The sequence below is a fragment of the Myotis daubentonii genome, chromosome 10 (assembly GCF_963259705.1).
Source record: "Myotis daubentonii chromosome 10, mMyoDau2.1, whole genome shotgun sequence".
Classification (NCBI taxonomy): domain Eukaryota; kingdom Metazoa; phylum Chordata; class Mammalia; order Chiroptera; family Vespertilionidae; genus Myotis; species Myotis daubentonii.
This window is the reverse complement of record NC_081849.1, coordinates 17,440,772-17,464,259: the sequence shown is the minus strand read 5'-3', so window position 1 is coordinate 17,464,259 and position 23,488 is coordinate 17,440,772. Positions and strand designations below refer to the sequence as shown.

The 23,488-nt window shown below is 40.1% G+C and overlaps 1 protein-coding gene across 3 annotated transcripts in view; it reads left to right on the top strand.

The window, feature by feature from the left end:
* AASS (aminoadipate-semialdehyde synthase) overlaps positions 1-23,488 on the top strand; it is a 76,560-nt gene that overhangs the window by 4,691 nt on the left and 48,381 nt on the right. For 2 of the 3 annotated variants that reach the window (XM_059711669.1, XM_059711671.1), the window contains exons 2-11: positions 4,132-4,356; positions 8,587-8,763; positions 11,920-12,004; positions 14,834-14,901; positions 15,002-15,148; positions 16,270-16,348; positions 16,495-16,622; positions 18,007-18,155; positions 19,351-19,473; positions 19,857-19,968. In XM_059711669.1, coding sequence (XP_059567652.1) covers positions 4,147-4,356; positions 8,587-8,763; positions 11,920-12,004; positions 14,834-14,901; positions 15,002-15,148; positions 16,270-16,348; positions 16,495-16,622; positions 18,007-18,155; positions 19,351-19,473; positions 19,857-19,968 — 1,278 coding nt within the window. In that variant the 5' untranslated portion in view covers positions 4,132-4,146. The remainder of the gene's footprint in view (positions 1-4,131; positions 4,357-8,586; positions 8,764-11,919; positions 12,005-14,833; positions 14,902-15,001; positions 15,149-16,269; positions 16,349-16,494; positions 16,623-18,006; positions 18,156-19,350; positions 19,474-19,856; positions 19,969-23,488) is intronic. The other variant, XM_059711670.1, reaches the window with a different exon arrangement.

Genomic DNA, 23,488 nt, shown 5'->3' with positions numbered 1-23,488 from the left:
ATCCAGTTACGTTTAAAAGTTATGACTACCAGAACAGTAGACTGTTTTTATTGTGATTCATCCATAGATACTTGGAAAATGATTTTTATAAACCACAGAAAATTCCTGATTTTTATGGGGCTCACTACCTTCAGGGTCATTCTGACTCTAATATTCAGTTAAAATCAGTAATTGATAATTCACCAGTTAGAATCAGTAATTGATATTTCACTATCAGATTTTTAAATTTTTTTAGAAATTTCATCTGAGATAGAGAGGTGGGGGGAGAGAGAGATGAGAAACATCAATGAGCTGCGTCCCACATGTGCCCTGATTAGGAATCGAACCTGACACCTTTTAGTGTATAGGACAATGCTCTAACCAACTGAGCCACACCAGCCAGGGCTCACCATTAGATTTTAATAGGGACCATATAATTAAATGAAATTGTCTCACCCTGCTCCTGTTGGATCCCGTGAAAATGGGCAGAAATGGAATTTCTGCTTCTTTAGAAGTGCCTAACATCATGCTATGCACATCTAGGGGCCCACCAGATTTTTTTGAATTAAAGAAAGAAATCAAAACACCTCTTCTATAACCAATGGGCAAAATCTAACTCCATCAAGAAAATTTTGGGCTTTTATTATATTTTTATTTAAATATCCAAAAGATCAGCTACTACTATATTAATATATGTAATTGTACAAAGACCAGTCTGCTCATCATTTGAAAGGACCTTCCCAAATGCGTATCAGTTCCTCTGCCTGTGAACATGGCTTTTCCTCAGATAGAATCTTTTATAAATACACCTCACAACATGCTCTTTGTTTCCTTCATGTGATTTGGGGTGATGATATACTTAATCACCACAGTTTATATCATGGTCACTGAAAGAGAATTGTGGTATATGTATGGAGTGCCATGCTCTATCTATCTATCTATCTATCTATCTATCTATCTATCTATGGTCTATTTCTATTTTTAATACCCATTTTCCTTTTCATTTCGCTTGAAAAGGATAGAAATACCAAGAACATATAAGCATGTTCTCCTTCCCCTGATTCTCATGTGTACGTTGTAAAGATTGATAATTTGTAAGTTGAAAGAAATTCTTTTCTTCTCCTCCATTGAGAGATGGAAAGAGAGGTACTGCGATATCACATACTATTGTCCTGTTGCTAGAGCCCATCCACTGACTGTCCCCCGTCTCTGCGCATGTCTGAGCATTTAGTTCAGTAGAGTACTCCCCCGACATTCAGAGTCATTTCAAATTCCTGATCAATCCTAGGGAAGTGAAATGTGTACCTTAGTGCTCTTCTTGTCTTACAAAAACATAGGATAGAATCTTTTAAATGTCATTTTTATGCTGTTGAACCATTAGCCCTTCCTGTGTTGAAGGGAAGACTTTAGCAATTGTCAGGGGAGGGTCTTGTTCCCCTCCCCTGACTGGGTGACATTTCTCTTTCTCCCCCTAGCCCTCTTCTCCTCTTGCTCCTCCTTATTCTCCCCAGATCTTTCTTTTTCTTCTCCTCTTGCTCGTCCACATCCTCTTTGCTCATGCTATGGGCTGTTGTCAGCACCTGTCACCGTGCAGTGACCTGGCCAGCGCCAGCTGTAAGCCAGGGGCCTTCCTGCTTTGTTTTACCGGAGGCATTGCCAGAAATACACAAGTTGTTTACTTCCCGATTTCCTCGGGGGGGGGGGGGGGACACAACACCACAAATTCCAGGACAGGGACACCCGGAACAGCCAACCTGGGCATTTCCATGAAATACCAGACACCTGCCGTGCCTCGCCTAAAAGCAATGGAGAAACCTTCACTGCTAGATAGTTCAGGATAACCTTACAATGAAATGAATGGTGGGCCCGGAAAGTTCTAGGCTGAGACCACGTTTCAGGTTCAGGCAGTTAGTAATGCAGTAATGCCTGCATGAATGTTTTCCTAAGCTCCCAGAGAACTGGACCGTATCTTGGCAGGGACTCAGGAAGGGTTTTTGGCGGCACGTGGGAAAGGGGTGGGTAGAGGCAGCCCATGCTTGGGGCAGAATTGATCATTCACTAAGAACTGTTAAAGCCGATGCCATATGGATCTGATCTGTTTCTGAATCGAGCTGGCAGCAGTAACAACCCGTGTCAGACCTGCATGGTGTGGATCTGCAGGCTTCATTCAGCAAAGAAGAGAAAATCCCGACTGTTAACTAGTAACCGAGGAATCCCGCTTCTGCTTGAAAGCGTCAGTTCTACTGAGACTCCGGGTCAGTTTCTTCACCTGTAAAACGGGGTAACAACAGTATCTACTTAATAAGACTTTCGCAAGGAGAAAATAAAATGATATCTGCAAGGTGCCCAGCCTGGTGCTTGGCATGTTATGTCCAGTCAGTGGTAACCATTGTTAACATTTGTTTGAAAACAAAGTTCCGGGACTTGTGATTTGAGAATTGGCCTACAAAAAGGGAAAGTGAAAGCAACTTCCCAGATAAACTCCAGAGGCTCAGCCTGTCTTTGCCAAAATCATTGACATGCTTGTGTCTGTGTCTCTCCTATCACATCCCCGCCCCACCCAGACAGAGGAGGAGGGGGGAGGGAGAGGGATGGTCGCCGAGGGAGGGGAGGCTGTGGTTATGAATCAGGTTGAGGGGAGGGAGGGGCTGTATTATCTGAAAGTGTTCCCTCATGTTAACGCCAAGAATTGCTGCGAACAACAGAGGACGTGGCATCCCTCCACCACCTGTGGAATATGAAACACAGCTCCTGCCGGGACGATGGGGCCATTTCTGGGCTTACCTGTGTGTTCAAAAGAATTGCATGTCTTTGGAGTGGGATTTATTGGAGAACATAGGGATTCACGTTTCATGGGGTGCTGCTGTTTTTTTCCTGTCTTGGGAGAGAATCAATGCTATGGGCTTTGGCTTGGGTTTGGGCTCAGTGTTGTCTCTTTTAAAAACAACAGTATGTTAAGTAAACCACAATAGTCTTTTCCTGAGATGCTGTTGATCATCGATGCTGGCCCTAAGCATCTGCGTGCTCACTTGCTGTGTGCAGCCCTTTCTGTTCACGCCCTCTCCCTCCCTAAGCCTTCTTAGAGGGCCTGCTTGCTGGTCCCTTTGTTCTTTTGGTCTGTGGGGCTGTGAGCTGCCTTCTCCGGTGGCAAGTATTTGTATGCCCCCAGGTTTGGATAAACATTCCCGGTCTGCGTGGTGGATCTGGTTTAGAGGTTGCCGTCTGATGTAACAGAAAGGTATTCCGTACCACTTTGGCTAAATGCTAGTGGTAATTGGTAGAACATTTCTGGGAGGTGTGAAATCATGTAGTCCGTGTATTTGCGTTCAGGGCTCTGCTTCTTAAACTAACACGGTGGACGAACATGTGTGTTTGTTTTGTTTTCTCAAATGTCCAATGTGCGCGGGACCAATCCTTTTATAAAATTCAGTAACAGTGAATTCCTAGACAAGCGGTCATGTGATGCCAAGGTCTCTAAGTGCTAGCTTTCTCTCTCTGTGCGTATCTCATCACCGACCAGTGAAAGTGAAAAGCAGTTCACTGAGGAACAGGTGGCCCAACACTGAGCAGCACTTGCTAGAAAGTGGTCAGAGATGAAACTTGAAACACGTTGGAGCTAGATCACCAAGAATCTTGGACATGATTAGAGAATTCCAAACCTGTGCTCTCAAATCTTCCTATATTTGCATTGCAGGTTAAAGTGCTTAAAACTTTGGTGCTGAATAGTTGTTTGATAAAAACATATATTTAAAAATCAACTTCAGCTTCCCAGATATGGGTTAGTGTCCCATACATTGCTCTGTACTTTTTAATCCTCACCCAAGGATATGTTTTTATTGATTTTGAGAAAAAGGGGGAGAGAGAGAGAGAGAAAGAGAGAGAGAGGGAGAGAGAAACATCAGTTGGCCTTCCAACCACCTGGCCAGGGCGCTCTGTACTTTTTTTATTTTTGGAAAGAAATAACATCATTTGTGGCAATTTGCATCTGGGTAAAGGAACACTATACCATCCAGGTTTCTTCTCCTGTTTTCTCTATCTTGTATCTGCTACCATCTGAGCTGGTTGGCTTTTACAGCAGATTTCTTAGGAGACCAGAACTGACCTGTGAGCCCGCCTGCCTCTTGTCCTGTGCTCTTAACGATATCTTTGCAGTCACCAGGCTTCGAGATGCTGCGCACGTGTAGCACCAGGCTGGGCCGGCTGGGGCTCAGCCTCCGCAGGGGGCTTCACCACAAGCCCGTGATGGCCCTGCGGCGGGAGGATGTGAACGCCTGGGAGAGGAGGGCGCCGCTGGCTCCCCGGCACATCAAAGGAATCACCAACCTGGGATACAAGGTCTTAATCCAGCCCTCCAACCGGCGAGCCATTCACGATGAGGTAAATATTTCCAATGTCTTAAATATGTGAGAATAACATGACCCTGTCATTGGAAATGAGGGAGCACCCGAGTGAAAAGAAAATGTGGCTCAAAAATATTGAACACCACATGGCAATATTTCTTTACTTGGTTATCATGAGATGGCCAGTTAGAATCCTTACCTCAGTCCAGAATTCAACCAATAAATATTTTTTTCATTCCATTTTATGCTTTCTCCAGCTGAGGGGTAAAGAGATTGCTTTAATTTATAAAAACATTTTTGACCTTTCTATTTTTTCAAGGTTTTTAAAATGTTTTAATTGAATTTATTGGGGTGACATTGATTAATACAATTATATAGGTTTCAGGTGTACAGTTCTGCATTTCATCATCTGTCTATTGTCTTGTCTGTTCACCGACCAAAGGCAAGTCTCCCTTTGTCACCATCTATCGCCCCTTTTCTCTCTTCTACCTCCCCCACCGACCTCCTCTTTTCCTTTTGGTAATTACCGTACTGTTACCTGTGTCTGTGAATTTTGGTTTTGTTTAATCCCTTTGCCTTTTTCACCCAGCCTGCCAACCCCGCTCCCTCTGACAGCTCTCAGTCTGTTCTCTGTATCTATGAGTCTGTTTCTATTTTGTTTGTCAGTTTATTTTGTTCATTAGATTCCACATATAAGTGAAATCATGTGCTATATGTCTTTTTCTGACTGGCTTATTCACTTAGCATAATACTCTCCAGGTCCATCCATGCTGTTGCAAAAGGTAACATTTCCTTCTTTTTTCAGCCTCATAGTATTCCATTGTGTAAATGTACTACAGCTTTTTATCCACTCATCTACTGATGGGCACTTGGGCTGCTTCCAAATCTTGGCTATTGTAAATAACAATGCAGTGAACATAGGGGTGCATATATTCTTTTGAATCAGTGCTTCAGGTTTCTTCAGATATATTCCCAGAAGTGGAATCTCTGGGTCAAATGGCAGTTCCATTTTCAATTTTTTGAGGAAACTCAGTCTGCCTTCCCACTAACAGTGCAGGAGGGTTCCCTTTTCTCCACATCCTCACTAGTGCTTGTTGTTTGTTGATTTATTTGTTTATTTTAAAAAATATGTATTTTATTGATTTTTTTACACAGAGGAAGGGAGAATAGAGAGTTAGGAACATCGATCAGCTGCCTCCTGCATACCTCCTACTGGGGATGTTCCCGCAATCAAGGTACGTGCCCTTGACTAGAATTGAACCTGGGACCTTTCAGTCCACAGGCTGACGCTCTATCCACTGAGCCAAACCAGTTAGGGCTCAGTGGATAGATGATTTATTGATGATAGCCATTCTGACAGGTGAAAGGGGATACCTCATTGTAGTTTTTGCATTTCTCTGATGATTAGTGACATTGAGCATTTTTTTCATATGTCTATTGCCATCTGTCTATCTGTATATCCTCTTTAGAGAAGTGTATTCAGATCCTTTGCCAATTTTTTATTGGATTGTTTGTTGCTTCTATGTCATTTGTACATGAATCCTTTAATTTCTGAACTTTCTGGTTGCCTTAAACAGCAAATTGTCCTAGCCTCACTTTGTGTTTTTTCTGCCCCACTGCTGGAATCAGCCATTACATCAAGGAATCCTGATTTGTTTTTAGTTTATAGAAACCGAGATCTAGTATCTGGTGTTATGTGTGCTTATGTTACTGAGATATTGTTGCTCTTAGCCCTTTCAGTGACAGAGCAAAGAAATACACACACACACACACACACAGAAAAAATATATATATAATTAATTGTATGTAATAACTGTCTGTATTAATTGTATATACTTTAATTATGAACTAACACTGATATTTCCAAAATTTAACATTGCAGGTATTTCTTACCTTTAAAATTGTATATTTGCATTTGTTTCCCTTGCAGTGAAAATTTAAATTTCTTATAACATGAATGCACATTTTTGCTCTACCCCAAAATATACATAAAATAATTTTGGAATCACAATGCAAATATTACAGTTAACAATAAACCTGCTAATGCTAAGAGAATAGACCTTTATAGTTCTCATCACAAAAAAAATTCTGTAACTATGTCTGGACAGATGTTAACTAGACTTAGTATGGTGATCATTTTGCAATATATACAAATATTGAATCACTATGTTGTACACTTGAAACTAACATAATGTTGTATGCCAGTCAGATCTCAAAAAATATTAAATGGACCTTAATATTTCTTTGACTTTTTTCTTTATAATAGATCTCACAAGGAATATTAGGAATGCTATGTTTAAAAGTTACTTGAATTCTTTTTTCTGTATGGTTACATTCTCCATGTGATATCCAGTTGGGTTAATTTTTTTTATTCTATCACATTTTATGTTTGCTTTTATATCCTTTTGATTTAATTTTATTTTTCAAATAACTTAAACATTTATGAGTTTCAAAGATTAAAACTATGTAAAAAAGTGGCAATGCAGAGAAGTCTTGGTGTGATCTTAATCTTCCGACATCTATTCTCACCCACCCTATAGGCTGCTATTTTCTTTAGTTTCTGACCTATCATTCCTATCTTTCTTTTTGCAGAAATAAGCATGTGAATGTGTGTGTACATGTTCTTATTTCCCCTTCTCTCTGATACAAAAGGTTGTGTAATACATATATATCTATCCATCCTCTTGCACCTTGCTTTGTTTAGTTAACAACATAACCTGGAAATCCTCCAGGTTAGTTCATGGTGGTATAGGAATTACTCCATTGTGATTACTCCATGGTTTGCTGTGATTTCTTTAACCAGTCTGCTATCACTGGGCAAATAGACTGTTTTCAAAGAAACTAGGTATGAAACATATGTTCATTATTGTGCTATCTCTTCTATCCATTTTTACTTTCTTTTGAAGTAGATTGCTAAGCGGATTTGTCTTCATTTTATTCAGTTGCCACCTTTGATGCTCTTTTAATTCTGCTTCAATCATGCTACACCTTATTTAAAACTCTGAAATGACTGTCTATTGCCTCCGTGTACCAGCTGTCCAATCTCAGTTACGTGTTCAAGTCTCAGGTTTCCCATTGATAAAATGGGGATGATAATTGTACCTACCCCATGGAGCTTTATGAGAATGAAATAGAATGATCCATGCAAAGCACTTGGCAAAGCACATAGTAACTTATTAATAAATGTTGATGATTATTTTATTTTCTACAATAAAGTGCATCTTTACCATGATAATATTTAGTCTACTTTTCTAAATTGATCTACTCTTTATGCCTTAAACATCTTTACTTTCCTGCCTCCATATTTATATCTATTCCTTTAAAAGGCCTCTTACTGATATTGCCACCTCTTCAAATCTTACCCAGCCTTTTAGATTAATTTAAAATTTTCTACTTCCTTCACCATCTACCCGGGAATTATCTCAGTATTGATTAAACTAATAATCACTTAGATTCTGCAGATCATGTTATTTTGAATTCAGCCTCATTTACTGTGCTCCTGACTTCTTTTTTTTTAAAAAAAAAATACATTTTCATTGATTTCAGAGAGGAAGGGAGAGGGAGAAAGAGATAAACATCAATGACCAGAGAAAATCATTGATTGGCTGCTTCCTGCATGCCCCCTACTGAGATTGAGCCCGCCACCCAGACATGTGTCCTGACTGGGACTTGAACCATGACTTCCTAGGTTCATAGGTTGATGCTCAACCACTGAGCCACACCAGCCAGGCCTGACTTCTTTCTTACTGTATTTTGTGGACTCCCTTACAGGAAGGATTTACCTGGCTTTCTTTGTGTCTTATCATCTCATCTCTAACACAGTCTGCTGTATAGAGTAGGGCAGTAATAAATAGTAATTAAACACAGAAATGTAAATATTGCAGATATGTCTTCCTTTAAAAAAAGATGAATCTGAGTAATAAATTAGTCCTTAGCATTTAAAATTACAGTGCATTGTTGGTATAAAAGATATATTTCACAATGATATGTAAATCACACGTGCTAGTGGTTATGAGCAAACTATTAACTGTTCTTAAAATAAGAGTACGTGCTGAATTTTCTAAATTTTTGCTATAAAAGTCAAACACGTTAAATTGACCTTTAGCCAGCAAGTAAAAATATTAGTAGTTATTCTATTATTTGCTCTTATTCATACAGATTGTACGCCTTCAAAAGGTTGTGCCTTTAATTGCTATACTTAGTTATGAAAGAAAACATGAATACAACAAATCAGGGCAATAACTTTTAACCAAAATTGCATTCCCAGGAATATGTCAAAGCTGGCGGCATTCTTCAGGAGGATATTTCTGAAGCTTGTCTTATTGTGGGAGTTAAAAGACCCCCAGAGGATAAGTTAATGCCCAAGAAGACCTACGCATTCTTCTCCCACACAATAAAGGCCCAGGAGGCCAATATGGGCCTATTGGATGAGATTCTAAACCAGGTAATTGGTAACCAACACTCATAAATGTCATAGAAATTACTTTCAATTACCAAGCAGAGTTTTAGTTGTGTTTTTTTTAGCATGTAGGAAATACCTCTTGCTATTCACCTCTGTAGGAAAGGTGATCTATGAGTTAGTGCTCGAATAGCTCTGCTGTTCTTAAGGCTCCTCTGCAGCATGAGTTTGGAGTTTGTTCTAAGAGAAAACAAACATCTTCTATTCCTTTTGTATTCTGAAATGGAAGGAATGAGAGAAGCGTTCTCCCAAAATGATCCCAGTTTATAAGGCCACGTGGTCAGATATTAGCGAGTAGAATGTTTGAGCTGAAAAGAACCTCAGGAATCATATAACCCATCATCCTCATTTTTCAGATGGAGCCCAGAAAGGTGAAGTGACTTGACTGAGGCTGCACAGCTCTGTAGTGCCAGAACTGGAGTGTAGACTATTTTCACCTTCATTAACCTTAAAAGGGGAGAAAAGCATTTTGGAGATATACACACTATTGGAATGACTAGCAGCTGCTTAAAATACAGAGTATTCATTCCACAAATATGTGCTGAGTGCCTATAGTGTGTCTGACATGGAGCTTATATAGTGGGAGGAGACAGAGAATAAATAAATGACCTCTCATAGGTCACTTGGTGATATGTGTAATGGAGATACATAGACTATATATAGGAGGAGAAAAGGAGGGCTGGGCACTGGGGAAAGGGACAATGCTAGTTGAAATAGGGTTACCAGGGAGAGCCTCACTGAGCAAAAATTTGAAGGAGATGAAGGACCAAGCTGCCCATCTGGTGTCTTCCAAGCAGAGAGAATAGTAACGCCAGGGCCTGCTGGTCTTTCGAGTGAAAGATGAGAATAAATCTCGATGCTCTAAGAGGCTTGTTCTTCCTGCGCTGTGGAAATGGGAGAGAGCAAAGCTGATAGGAAGATTGTAAGTCTAGACCAGTCTAGACGCTAGGCTACAAGTGATGGGGGCTTGTATGAGGGTGGTGGAGTTTGTGATGCATGGACAAATACAAGTACTTTAGAGGTCTGATTCCAAAGGATTCCCTAATGAAATGAATGTGGACTATGAGAGAAAGAGAGGAGACAGTGATGACTCCAAGATTTTAAAGGAGTTGCCATAAATTGAGATGATGCTATTGTAAAGAGGAGCAGGCTTGGATGGAGGATCGGGAGTTGGGTTTAGGGCCTGTCGAGTTTAATTTGTCCATTAGACATTTAAAAGGAGATGCTGTGTGGGCCGTTGGATATGAATTTGTAGATCAGGAGGGCAGCTCCTTCTGACATACATTTTGTGGTTGTCAGAGACTAGATAGTATCTAAAGCCACGAGAGTGCATGAGCATAGGGGATGAGTGTAGCTAGAGAAGCCTGAGTTCTATTATAATAGAGAGACAACTAGAAATTTTCCAAAGTCCTGGGGTAAGGATGTTAGAGTATTAGAAACTAGACTAGAACCTGAGAATAAGCAGAGGACAGGAGAGTTTGCAAACAGTAAAAGCAGTGGAAGTATTTTATATAGGTGATAGAACACATTCTTTTTAAAAATATATATTTATATTGATTTCAGAAAGGAAGGGAGAGGGAAAGAGAGATAGAAACATCAATGGTGAGAATTACTTCGGCTGCCTCCTGCATGCCCCTCACTGGGGATCCAGCCCACAACCAGGGCATGTGCCCTGACCTGGAATCAAACCATGACCTCCTGGCTCACAGGTCGATGCTCAACCACTGAGCTACGCCGGCCGGGCTAGAACAAATTCTTAGACATTTGAAATAGGCTAGACCCAGGCTGCAGTTAATTTGCAGTGTTTCTGAAGAACAAATTCAGAAAGTAATTAATTGAAGTAATATTATAAGAAGAATGTTTCACCTTAAGCAGATAAACTCCTTTAAAAAGTACTTTAGAAACATTTTGGTGGTTGTTATATGAACTTTCATTCATTACAAGTCAATTAATAAAACAGACCCAGAAGGTCTGCTTTTTGGCAGCAGTTTGTAACCAATTACTTGGAGTTGGATAAACAGTAAACATTCTTACATTCATGCATATGGTAAAATCATCTGATCTTTGAGGAAATCAAAGGACTGTTTAAAACATTGCATAATTACAACATGTCAGTAGCTTTTAACCAGGAGTTAATTAGACATTCCCAAGAGAGGGGAGATTCCCAAGGAAAGAGGAAGGCTGGTTTTAGTGGAAGCAAGGAACTAAAAGGCAGGCAGACAGTGCTACTTTTTAAATGAAACTTACTTGTGAAGGGATAGAGAGAGAAAAAAAAGAGGAGAGAGAAGAAGAGAGACTGAGATAGAGTAAGAAAGAGAAAGAGGGAGAGAGGGAGGGAGAGAGAAGGAATGAGATATTTGAGCATATAGACTTGAGAGGGAGTGGTGTTTATTATTATTTTTAAAATATATTTTTATTGATTTCAGAGAGGAAGGATGAGGGAGAGAGAGATAGAAACATCTATGATGAGAGAGAATCATTGACTGGCTGCCTCCTGCAAGCCCCCTCACTGGGGATCGAGCCCACGACCCGGGCATGTGTCCTTGACTGGAATTGAACCTGGGACCTTTCAGTTTGCAGGCCGACACTCTATTCACTGGGCCAAACCAGCGAGGGCGGTGTTATTATTTTTAAGGTAGTAGGGACCTGGCTGAATGTCACTTAGAATGGCTGAGGGGAGGGAGCTGTGCAGAGAGGAATAATACAGGACAGAAAAAGCTCAAGAGTAATGGTGTTGGAGGACATGGAGAAGCTGGGATCTAGCGCACAGGGCTTAGTTTCAAGAGGGGCTTGCTTTCTTTGAGATTAGAAGGAGGAATGTGAGGAGACATGGGGTTGTAGGTATACTTGTAGATGCTGCTGGGATAAAATTTAAAAGAAATGATGACTTTATTATTTGCATTGAGCACCTGTCTAGGACCATTTTTTTTTTCATCTCTAATCATAAACCTGTCATTGGCTTGTGACCCACGATATTTTCGAAATGTTTCAGGGTGCCTCTTAGGGTAGCTTACGTTGGCCAGGCAAGATATATTTTATAAGAGGAAAAAATGTGAAACACTGACTTGCTCATATATGTGCTCTACTCATTGAAATTAAGCTTGGTGGGTCTGGTTGAGAAATCTTTTATTCTTTCATCAGGAAATCCGACTTATTGATTATGAGAAAATGGTGGATCACAGAGGAATCCGGGTCGTGGCGTTCGGACAGTGGGCCGGTGTGGCAGGTAGGTGTGTGGGCGTTGACATCACCGTGCTCTACATTGGACTGTGAGTGACAGTGTGTGCTTTTTCTTTTTTGTGGCAAAGGGGTAGAAGTGTCCATTTTCACCAATAAAAATAAACGTGAGGGTGCATCTGAGGGTGATGACTATTAGGGGCTAGAATAACAAAGTAAATCATGAAAATATGTTTATGATAAAAATTAAAAAGAAAAAGAGGGCAGGGAGAAGGAAAGCAACTGTAGATAAGCTCTGACTTTCTCAGTAGTTCTGTTTGGAAGACTGGACGGGGAGGTCAGTTGGTGATGAGAACTTGGGGAGTAGAAGAAAGGGACAAAGAGGAAAAAGGTACAGGGCAGGAGCAACAAAGGAGAACTCTAGAAGGGATAGAAGCTGGAGTTTGGGTAAAAACTCTACTTGATTTTTCCGTTAGTACTTTGAACCTTGTTTAGTCAAGAAACACCATGTGGTATAACTGTATCGTATTAGACTACCTGAAGGTCCGTTATTGTCAGAACAAGTAGACAGAAATTTGTAGGGACATAGGATACTAACACACTACCATCCTCCCTGATAAAAGTGACAGTCATTGAGCACTTCTCAATATGCACAATACATATTCTTTCCAAGTCACGTGGAACATTCACCCAGATGGTCCACAAAACAAACAATTCTTAATTAATTTAAAAGATTTGAAATCATGGAGTATGTGCTCTATAATAAAACTGAGTTAGAAATTATAATTGCAATGGGGAAAAAAAGGAGACATATGTACTACTATTTGTAATACTTTAAACAATAAAATAAAATTTAAAAAATAAAAAATAAATTTAAAAAGAAATTATAATTGAAAGTAAACTAGAAATTGTCCAAATACTTGAAAAAGAAATGATATATTATTGGATAACCCATTCAAGAGTCAAGAAGAAATCACAGGACAAATTAGAAAATATTTGTAATTGAATAAAAGTTTAAAAACAGCATGCCAACATTTTTGGGATGTGCATAAAGTGGTGCTTAGAAGGCAATCTACAGCATTTAATGCTTTTATTAGAAAAGAAAAAGTTCTCAAGTTAATGATCTAAACTTCCATCTTAAGAAGTTAGAAAATGAACAAGAAATTAAACGGAAAACAAATAGAAGAAAGGACATAATAAAGGTAAGAGAGAAAAATCAATGAAATCAAAGCAGGAAAACAATAGAGAACATCAATGAAATCAAAAGCTGATTCTTTTAAAAAAATATTAATAAAATTGATAAATCTTTAGTTAGGTTGGTTAAAAAAAGAGAGAAGACACTATTTACCAATATTAGGAACCCAAGAGGGAACACACTATATCTCTTACAAACATTAAAAGGATAAGAGAATATTATAAACAGTCCAAGAAATTTGACAATGGCAATAAAATAGACAAATTCTTGAAAGACACAAATTACCAAATCCAACTCAAGGAGAAATAAAAAACTTGAATATCAATGTACAAAATAAATACCATACATAAACACTTAAGGGAAATGAATTATTTTTTGTAGAGACTTGTTTATAGTATCTTCATTCATGATAGGCTAGAAACAGTCCAAATGTCCATCAGCACAGGAATGGATAAATAAGTAAAATGGAAAACTCAGCAATAGAGAGAAGCAAACTGCTCTTACACCCAAAGTATTTCTGGATCTCAAGAACATTCAGCTGAGTGAAAGCTGACACACAAAAAATATATACTTCATACATTTATATGAAACTGTAGAAGGAACTAATCTACACAGCCAGAAATAGATCAGTAGGTGTTTTCGGCTAAGGGTTGGGGAGGATTGATTGGGGTGATGGAAATATTCTTACCTTGATTATGTTAGTGGTAATGTGGGTGGATACATTTGTGGCTGTGTTTTATTGTGTATAAATCATCCATTTAAAAGTTGATTTCAGAAAAAAAGATAAAAGAACATTTTGTAGGACAGGCAAAGTATGTTCCAATAAAGAAGAAAAGAATGGGTGCTGAGGACGTTGCTAGAGGCATCCTGAGTTTTTATTTTTTGGGGGACATCTAAACTGAGAAATCCGTAAGGTGGATGGTTAGGTCTTGAAATAAAAATATCTGTGTTAGAGATCCAGATTTGGTGTCATCTGTATACAGAGAGTACTTGGAATTTAGGACTGGATGAAATTAGCGAAGGGAAAAAACGAGAGATTGAAGAGAAGAGAGCCAGGGACAGAATCCTGAAGCTAGCTGATTAATTTTTAAGGCAAAGGCAGAGGACACTAATGTTCAAGGAATGGACATGGGATACTGAGGGAAGAGACTCCAACAAAGGGACTCTTCATAGACAAATACCTCTGACAAGGAAGTGAAGATCGAAGTGTCCACTAAGTTTGGTTATTTAGGTCACTAAAATTGTTAATGGGGGTCATGGGTCAATGGTGACTGTTTTCATTTGTTCTTTCTTTTTGGTATGGCAGGAATGGAAGAGTGTTTAAATGTTGATAGGAATAAACCAATAGACAGTGATAATGAAAAGAATAATTCAAGAGTGGATTCCTTCGAGAGGCAGGAAGGCATGGGATCTGGAGCAAAGGTGGAGCGATTACCCGTAGAGAAGAAGAGGGGCACTCATCCCATTGCAGCAGGATTGAAAGCGGAAGGGAGGGCGGGCATGAAGCTGGCTTAGTGCCTTTGATCGCAGAAAGTTGAGGGGATACGATGATGGCCTCTCCCAAAGCTGAGATCCTGTGGCCTGTGCTTCCTCAGAGCCCTGAGCAGGTTGGAGAACGGGCAGAGAGAACAGGTCCCACTTCTCCCAACTAATGGCCTTTCTGTCGGTCTGATTCTACAATAGGGATGATCAACATTTTGCACGGAATGGGTTTAAGGCTCCTTGCTTTGGGACATCACACACCTTTTATGGTGAGATGTTGATTTTTTTTTTTTGAAATACATATCACACTTTTAGAGTAGGAAAATGTCTCGAGTGGTAGACTAACTTGAACTGTGTGCTTGCTTTCAGCACATTGGCATGGCCCATAACTATAGGAACAGCAGCCAGGCTGTGCAAGCTGTCCGTGACGCTGGCTATGAAATATCTCTGGGTTTGATGCCCAAGTCGATAGGGCCGCTAACATTTGTGTTCACAGGGACTGGTAATGTATCGAAGGTAAACCCCTCCGGTCTTGTTTCTGTCAAGCAGCCTGAAACTCTAAGAGGGCGTGGGCGTGTCGTGAGCATTCCAGAGCCCCACTTTTTCATAAACGGGGCATTCTGTTTGGGGTACTTTCCTTATGTAGGAACCTTTACTATGGTAAAGAGCAGTCATAGTCTAAACTTATGTTCTATGTTTTTAGTTGATTCCAAGCGGTGAGAGGTTTTGCATGCTTTCCCCTCCTTTTTAGAGGGAAAACTCATTTTCAGTGGTGTAAAGCTCTGTTTTTAGGGTGATCTGTTTTACCTCCATCACTGAGCTGTCCAGAAGTTTGGACGTTACCCTAGGCCAGTGATGGCGAACCTATGACACGCGTGTCAGAGGTGACACGCGAACTCATTTTTTTGGTTGATTTTTCTTTGTTAAATGGCATTTAAATATATAAAATAAATATCAAAAATATGTCTTTGTTTTACCATGGTTGCAAATATCAAAAAATTTCTATGTGACACGGCACCAGAGTTAAGTCAGGGTTTTTCAAAATGCTGACACGCCGAGCTCAAAAGGTTCGCCATCACTGCCCTAGGCTGTAAAATTTTCAAGATGACTTGGGGAGTTTTGCTAATCAGATGCATTCAAGACTGGAATTAATACTTTCTTCTTCTGGGATGATTTAGAGGATGCATTTGTAGACCCCCCAACCCCCTCCCCCAAGAAACTTATAAAATAGATCTTTCTTTAATGAAAATAATTTACAAAGAGGACATCACTATTTGTATTATGCTGTGAGATAAGGGCCTAATTTTTGGGTAGGAAATATAGTTTCCCCACTTGAAATAATTTCTGCAACGGAGCAAAAAGTAAATAGAAATACTTTGTGGTGCTCTCATTTCTAAATACTCTTTTTTCTGTGCTGAATGTCTTAGATAATAAATTAAAGCCCCTTCCAGTGCATGGTGTTCACACTGCTTGCTGTGAGCAAAAACCTCATCTGTACTCCTTGTCACAGTCCTGGTCGCAGGGCGGGACAAGTGGAGCTGTATAATTGTGGGGAAGATGAGTTAGAATCTTTGCATAACATCGTGTTGGCTCTTTTCCTATTTATTTTTAGATTTTCACTCATGTGTTATTTACAGGGGGCCCAAGAAATCTTCAATGAACTGCCCTGTGAATATGTGGAACCACATGAATTAAAAGAAGTTTCCCAAACCGGAGGTAAGAGGGGGAGGGTGGCTGTGTGTATTTTTTACTGTTTTTTTTTCTTTTCTTTTTTTTTAACAGTGTCTGTGTTACGGTATTTTATCATTATCAATCTTTATCATTTGTCACCCACGTTACTAATTTTCTTTCTCCTCTGCAAGACCTGAGGAAAGTGTATGGAACGGTGATAAGTCGCCATCATCACCTCGTCAGGAAGACAGATGGTGTATATGACCCTGTGGAATATGACAAATACCCTGAGCGCTACAGAAGTCGTTTTAATACCGATGTGAGTAGCACACTCAGCTTCTGAGTTGGTTGCTCATGGTACACCATAGCCAGGCTGTTTTCAGGAGAGAAATTATGGATGCGTACATTGCTTTTTAGTTCCTCATGTTGACTTGCGGTGAGACCCTTGGATGTTATGACTTGGGCGAAGGCGCTGTTGGCTTTTATTGACATTTGCAGGGGCCTTTGCTGAGTGGTTTTGGTGGTTTCTGTGGCGGTGCCCTTTATTTCACTGACTCTGTTTCTTCTTCAGGTCTGTATGTGCCCAATAGCTCTAAACATTTCCTGTGGATTGTCATTTTCTGTGTTTATCCTGGACTAGCTTGTACTGTTGGCAAAGCACAGTGTCTATGAGGTTTGATTTCAACATAGATTTATTCCTTCCAGGCCATGAATTGCAGTCATAACCTCAGCCAGCTGTCTTGAAATGCATGCCATTGATTATAGTGTTCCAGGGTGAAACAGTGAGGCTATAGAAGCATAGACCCATCCCCAGTGTATCAAAAAGTTACTTTCAATTAAAATCCTTTTGATGGGAGCATACTGGACTCATAAGGACCACATGTTTGTATGTTCTGTAGTTATTGGTCATGCAACCATCCTCTTCAAAAGAAATCAACAAAAAATAAAACAAAAATGCAGGCAGGTATGGTGAGAAGGAATATTGTATTTTAAATAATGTTGAATATGTTTCAACAACATAGCATTTTTAGATTCTGGCGTGAAATGTAATGCTTAGCATGTAAAGCATGTTTTAGGAAGAGCATCTTACCTGTAACTTGCACATTCTTGAGACGCCTGAGAAAGAAATATTATGAAACTAGACTCAGACTGAAAAATTTTGCATCTAGTAAATTTCCATCCCTTCTGTCTTTCCCAATCACAGAAGTATCGGTTATTGGCTGCCTCCTAAAACTTATAATGGCCTATTTACCATGTATGCATGTGTGTAGTGCATTTGTCCATGGAGCCTATAGATGCTTTAATCTTTATGACTTTCCTTTGAGGATAGGGTATGTATTATCCCCATCTGGCAGGTAAAGAAAACAGTCCAGAGAAGTTGAGGTAGCCTGATTTAGGTCCTGCTGCATAGAGCGTTAGGTCACCTGATTCCCTGTCCCTTCCTTTTTCTTAGCTATGTAATATATTAGAGAGCAAATGTATTAATCTATTTATGTTCATATATCTATCATGGGAACTTTTACACTGAATCTGGGTGGTTATTTATTGTCTCGGACTCAAAAGAAGTCCACTGACCTAGCAAATAAAGTCAACTTTGAAATAACATTAAAATATTTCTCGTGGAATTTACTGATAGCTCTCTTTCAGCACACTATTGAAATACACTGTTTCCTAGTTTGTTGAACCCGAAACTTGCTTTACAGATTGCACCCTTCACATCTTGCCTTGTTAATGGAATCTATTGGGAACAAAACAGCCCGCGTCTACTCACCCGCCAAGATCTTCGGAGTCTCCTGGCTCCAGGCAAGTCCCCTGTTGGTGGTGTGGAAGGCTGCCCTGCATTGTCACACAAGTAAGGACCTTACTTCAGCAATGACGGCAGTTTTTAGCAGGGCCCGCCGTTAGGGTATCACACATAGGGGATTCGTGTGTCACAGGACTGGACTATGACTGAGTAGTTGCCTTATCTTAGCTGAGCTCTTGAGAACATTTGACAGTTAAACTTCCCTCCTCCTTGAATCTCTGAAGTTCTGTGGCTCCATATGTGGCTCAGAAGTCTCCTCCTCAGTGAGGTCCTTCCCCATTCCCTCTCTCGCTGGTCTGCTCCTCTGCTTCTTTACGGAAACCCACCGTCATTTATTTCCCAGTGTTTATGATCTTCCCGCTCCTCCTTGAACTTAGTCTTCTTAAGCAGAGGGCCCCCCTTTCTCTTGGCTACAAGTACCCAGGGCATTGCCTGACAACTCATATACTTTCAAATAATGATTAAATGTCCAATTAATGAATGAAGCAATCAATATTTATGGAACACCAAATCTGTCTGGCACTCTGCTGAGCTAAAAGATAAAGGAGAATAAAGCTGTGGTTGCTCCCCGCAGGTGTGTCACTGGCAGCAAGTAGGTGCCAAGGGAATGCTAGGAGCAATCGATATTAACAGTGTTTAAGAGAAAGTGGGAGCGGGGCTCAGCAATACCTTAAGAGGGAGGAGTGAGGAGAATGAGAATTGCAAGTGACAGGATTGCTGCTTGATAAATACGGAGTCACCAAAGCACAGTTTAAGACCCTGTGTGGGCCAGTCCAGGTCTAGCCAAGGGTTTACATAGGCAAGTGGTAATTGGAGATGGGGCAGGAATACGGGGTCAAACTCTAAAGGATTTCAAGTGGTGGACTGAGGCTTTTGTTCATAGGTCTAGAGATTTCCATGTAATAATACATGTACAATTATGTAGTACAAAGCAGGGTGGAGGGAGTTGGCTAAGTAGGTTAAGTTCAGGCTGTTGTCAATGACATATTTCGGGAAGGGATTTTCCGCTTTTATTTCCCTCTCCCTTTCTCTCCCCCTCTTTTCCTTCCTTGTGAAGCCTGAAACTCATATTGAGAAGATGTGGTATATCCCAGAAGCACATAGGGAGCTGAAGGGAAAAAGCTAAGAGCCTAGGCAGCCACCTTAAAAATTGTCCCAAGCACCTTTCATTTTGAGTCATTTTTAATCTTGTTGGAGACTTTAGAGTGCCATGCTCTGATCTAAGTGTTGATGTTCTTTTCAGACTTGTAGCAATATGTGACATTTCTGCAGACCCAGGAGGATCTATAGAGTTTATGACTGAGTGCACGACAATAGAGCATCCCTTCTGCATGTATGATGCAGACCAGCATATTCTTCATGACAGGTGAGTTTGCTAAAGCCGTTAGATAGTGAGAAAGACATAAAAACACGTCATCTGCTTTGTATACTAGTCCTAAAATACTCAATATTTTACATCATTACGAAGACTACGCAAATTTCCAGAGATATACTGAAACATATTTAAAAATTTGGTAGAAAACCCGCATGCAAATTAGAATACTTAAATCCATATACACAATGTTTAAGTGGGAGATAGGTTGCTGAAGAAGGAAAAGCTTTGTTGGACAATTCTTGCTTATTTTGTTACATATTCCAGTACCATATCACAAATGATATGAAGCAAATATAGTGGAGTAGACATCTGGAAAAGTTAGAACTCACAAGTAACATTTTGTACATCCAAATAAAGCATATTGCTTCTCCTAGTGTTGAAGGTTCTGGGATTCTGATGTGTTCCATTGACAATTTGCCCGCGCAGCTTCCAAAAGAAGCTACAGAGTGCTTTGGCGACATGCTTTATCCTTATATTGAAGAAATGGTAAGCAAACCTCGAGCCTTGTAACACTTCCATGGCTGGAAATAGAACTGTGGTGTGATCTTATCGATGTTCTGGTCTCTGGTATTAAGAAATCTGTTGCAAAGTGAAATGCCAGCCCTTCCCTGAAGCCCTTACTGACACTTTACATATTCTGCTTCCTTGTCTCATGGAAAATATGGTTGAATAACTGTCTTCATGCTTAATTACAATTTGCACTTGCCTCTCCTTATGCATGTTTGAGTAAGAATGTTCATGACATGAAGATAAGATTAGATTTATTTTCAATTTTCCTGCTTTCTAGGTCAAATTCATATGGGGGTATTCTTAGTGTGCTGTGATTAGCAGATTTGAAAAATCAGGTATATATAAGAAATTTTATTGGATTTTAATCACTAATGCTTAGTTAAGTGACAGCTTTTCTTGAGGTCTTGTATTTTTCACTGTGGTCAGTGATTGATTAATGAAAATACTATGTTATCTAAATTCCATTTTCTTTTTTCCCCCCTTTTTGTTAAATTTATTGGGGTAACATTGGTTAACAAAATTACACAGGTTTCATCTGTACACTGTATTGTGTGTTCACCAACCCAAGTCAAGTCTCGGTCCGTCATCATTTATCCCACCTATACCCTTTTCCACTGGCACCCCCTTCCCCCCATCACCACACTGTTATCCCTGTCCACAAATTCTTCACGAATCCTCTCTCTCTTTCTCTCTCTCTCTCTCTCTCTCTCTCTCTCTCTCTCTCTCTCTCTCTTTTTAGCTCAATCCTTCCATCTCCCCACCCAGTCCTCACCCCAGACAATTGTCAGCCTGCTCTCTATCTATGAGCCTGTCTCTGTTTTGCTTGATAGCTATTTTAATCACTGGATTCCACATGTGAGTGAAATCATATGGTACCTGTCTTTCTCTGACTGGCTTAGGCTTATTTCACTCAGCATAATGTGCTCCAGGACCATCCATGCTGTTGCAAAGGGTAAAATTTCCTTCTTTTTACAGCAGAGTACTATTCCAGTGTGTAAATTTACCACATTTTTTATTTGTTGCCAAAGACAAGCTTTCTTATTTCAGTATTTACCTGAAGCCTTCATACTCAGCCTGCTTTATGTCTGCTGCTGCTGGCTGACTGCACCTGGCCGTGAGGCCCAAGGTGTGAATCAGTGGCTGCTGTCCTTTCATCCTTGGCTTCCCTCTGGAGCTCTCATGCTGCAATGGGACAGTAGTTATGGAGCATGAATAAATGCAACTTTGTGAACTTCTTTTCTTTCACATACTATTCCATTTTGAACCTTTGTTTTTTTCTCCTGTAATATGTCAGCAGGAAGATGTAACAGGCTTTAGAAAATGCAGGCAGCAGGCACTGCCATAGTTGGCACAATATTATAGTGCATCTACACTGTGCCAGGCAGTGCTTAAATTACTTTATGTGGCCAGACCGGTTTGGCTCAGTGGATGGAGCGTTGGCCTGCAGACTCAGGGGTGCCAGGTTTGATTCCAGCCAAGGGCATGTACCTTGGTTGCGGGCACATCCCCACTGGGGGACGTGCAGGAGGCAGCTGATCGATCTCTCTCATCGATGTTTCTGGCTCTCTATCCCTCTCCCTTCTTCTCTGTAAAAAATCAATAAAATATATTTCAAAAAAATAAATAAATTACTTTATGTGTTTTAATTGTTAATTACTCATGACAGCCCTATCAGCTAGGTACCATAAATAAACCCATATTAAAGATTAGAAAGTTGAGGCATAAAGTACTGAGACTGAGAAAGGGTGTGAAGTAGCGTAGTGAGCAGAGTACACCTCCCAGGCTTTACTGGAGACCTCATCTTGCTTTCTGGTACTCACTTTCTGAGCCTCAGATGTTTCACCTGCGTTGGTTGTAATTTAAAATCTTAATGGCCCCTCCAGCTGTAACATTCTATGTGTGGATGTCTGAGTGGCTGAAAGGCATGTATATTAAAAAAATAATAAGTTTACCCAGATGTTTACCATTTTCGATGATCTTCATTCATTTCCCTCTGGCATCATTTCCCTGTAGACTTGATAATTTCCTTTAGCTGGTTCAATGAATTTATTTTCATTTTTTAAAAAAATTTTTATTGTTGAAAGTATTACAGCGGTCCCCATTTTTACTCCCATTGCCCCCCTCCACCTGCTTCCCACCCCACCCTAGACTTTCACCACCCTATTGTCTGTGCCCACAGGCAATGCATATATGCAGATAGGATCTTTGGTTAATCTCTCCCTGCCTCTCCCCCTGCCCCCACTTCCCTGTGAGATTCATCAGTCTATTCCATGTTTCCATACTTCTGGTTCTATTTTATTCATCAGTTTATTTTGTTCATTAGATTCCCTGTTCATTTATTTTGATTTTTAGATACAATTGTGTTTTTTAAAAAATATATTTTTATTGATTTTAGAGAGTAAAGGAGAGGGAGAGAGAGAGAGAAACATCAATGATGAGAGAGAATCATTGGTTGGCTGCCTCCTGCATGCTCCCTACTGGGGATTGAGCCTGCAACCTGGGCATGTGCCCTGACCAGGAATTGAACCATGATCTTGGTTCATAGGTTGATGTTCAATCACTGAGCACACCAGCTGGGCGATACAATTGTTAATAGATATGTATTTATTGCCATTTTATTTTTTATATTTCTCCTCCTCCTCCTCCTCCTCCTCCTCCTCCTCCTCCTCCTCCTTCTCCTCCTCCTCCTCCTTCTCCTCCTCCTCCTCCTCCTCCTCCTCCTCCTCCTCCTCCTCCTCCTCCTCTTCCTGCTCCCCGCCCCCTCCTCCTCTTCCTCTTTCTTCTTCTTCCTTTTCTTAAAGAATATCCTTCAACATTTCATGTAATACTGTAATACTGGTTTGGTGGTGATGAACTCCTTTAGCTTTTTCTTGTCTGGGAAGCTCTTTATCTGACCTTCAATTCTAAATTATAGCTTTGCTGGGTAGAGTAATCTTGGTTGTAGATCCTTGCTTGCTATTCATCACTTTGAATATTTCTTCCCACTCCCTTCTGGCCTGCAAAGTTTGTGTTGAGAAGTCAGCTGACAGTCATATGGGTGCTCCCTTGTAGGTAATTAACTGCTTTTCTCTTGCTGCTTTTAAGATTCTTTGTTTTTAACCCTTAGCATTTTAATTATTATGTGTCTTGATGTGGTCCTCTTTGGTTTCCTCTTGTTTGGGGCTCTCTGTGCTTCCTGGACTTGTAAGTCTATTTCTTTCACCAGATAGGAGAAGTTTTCTGTCATTATTTCTTCAAATAGGTTTTCAATATCTTACTCTCTCTCTTCTCCTTCTGGCATCCCTATAATATGAATGTTGGTACACTTGAAGTTGTCCCAGAGGCTCCTTATACTATGTTCATATTTTTGGATTATTTTTTCTTTTTGCTCTTCTGATTTGGTGTTTTTTTGCTTCCTCATATTCCAAGTCATTGATTTCATTCTTGGAATCCTTTACTCTACTGTTGACTCCCTGTAAATTATTCTTTATTTCAGTTAGTGTATTCTTAATTTTTT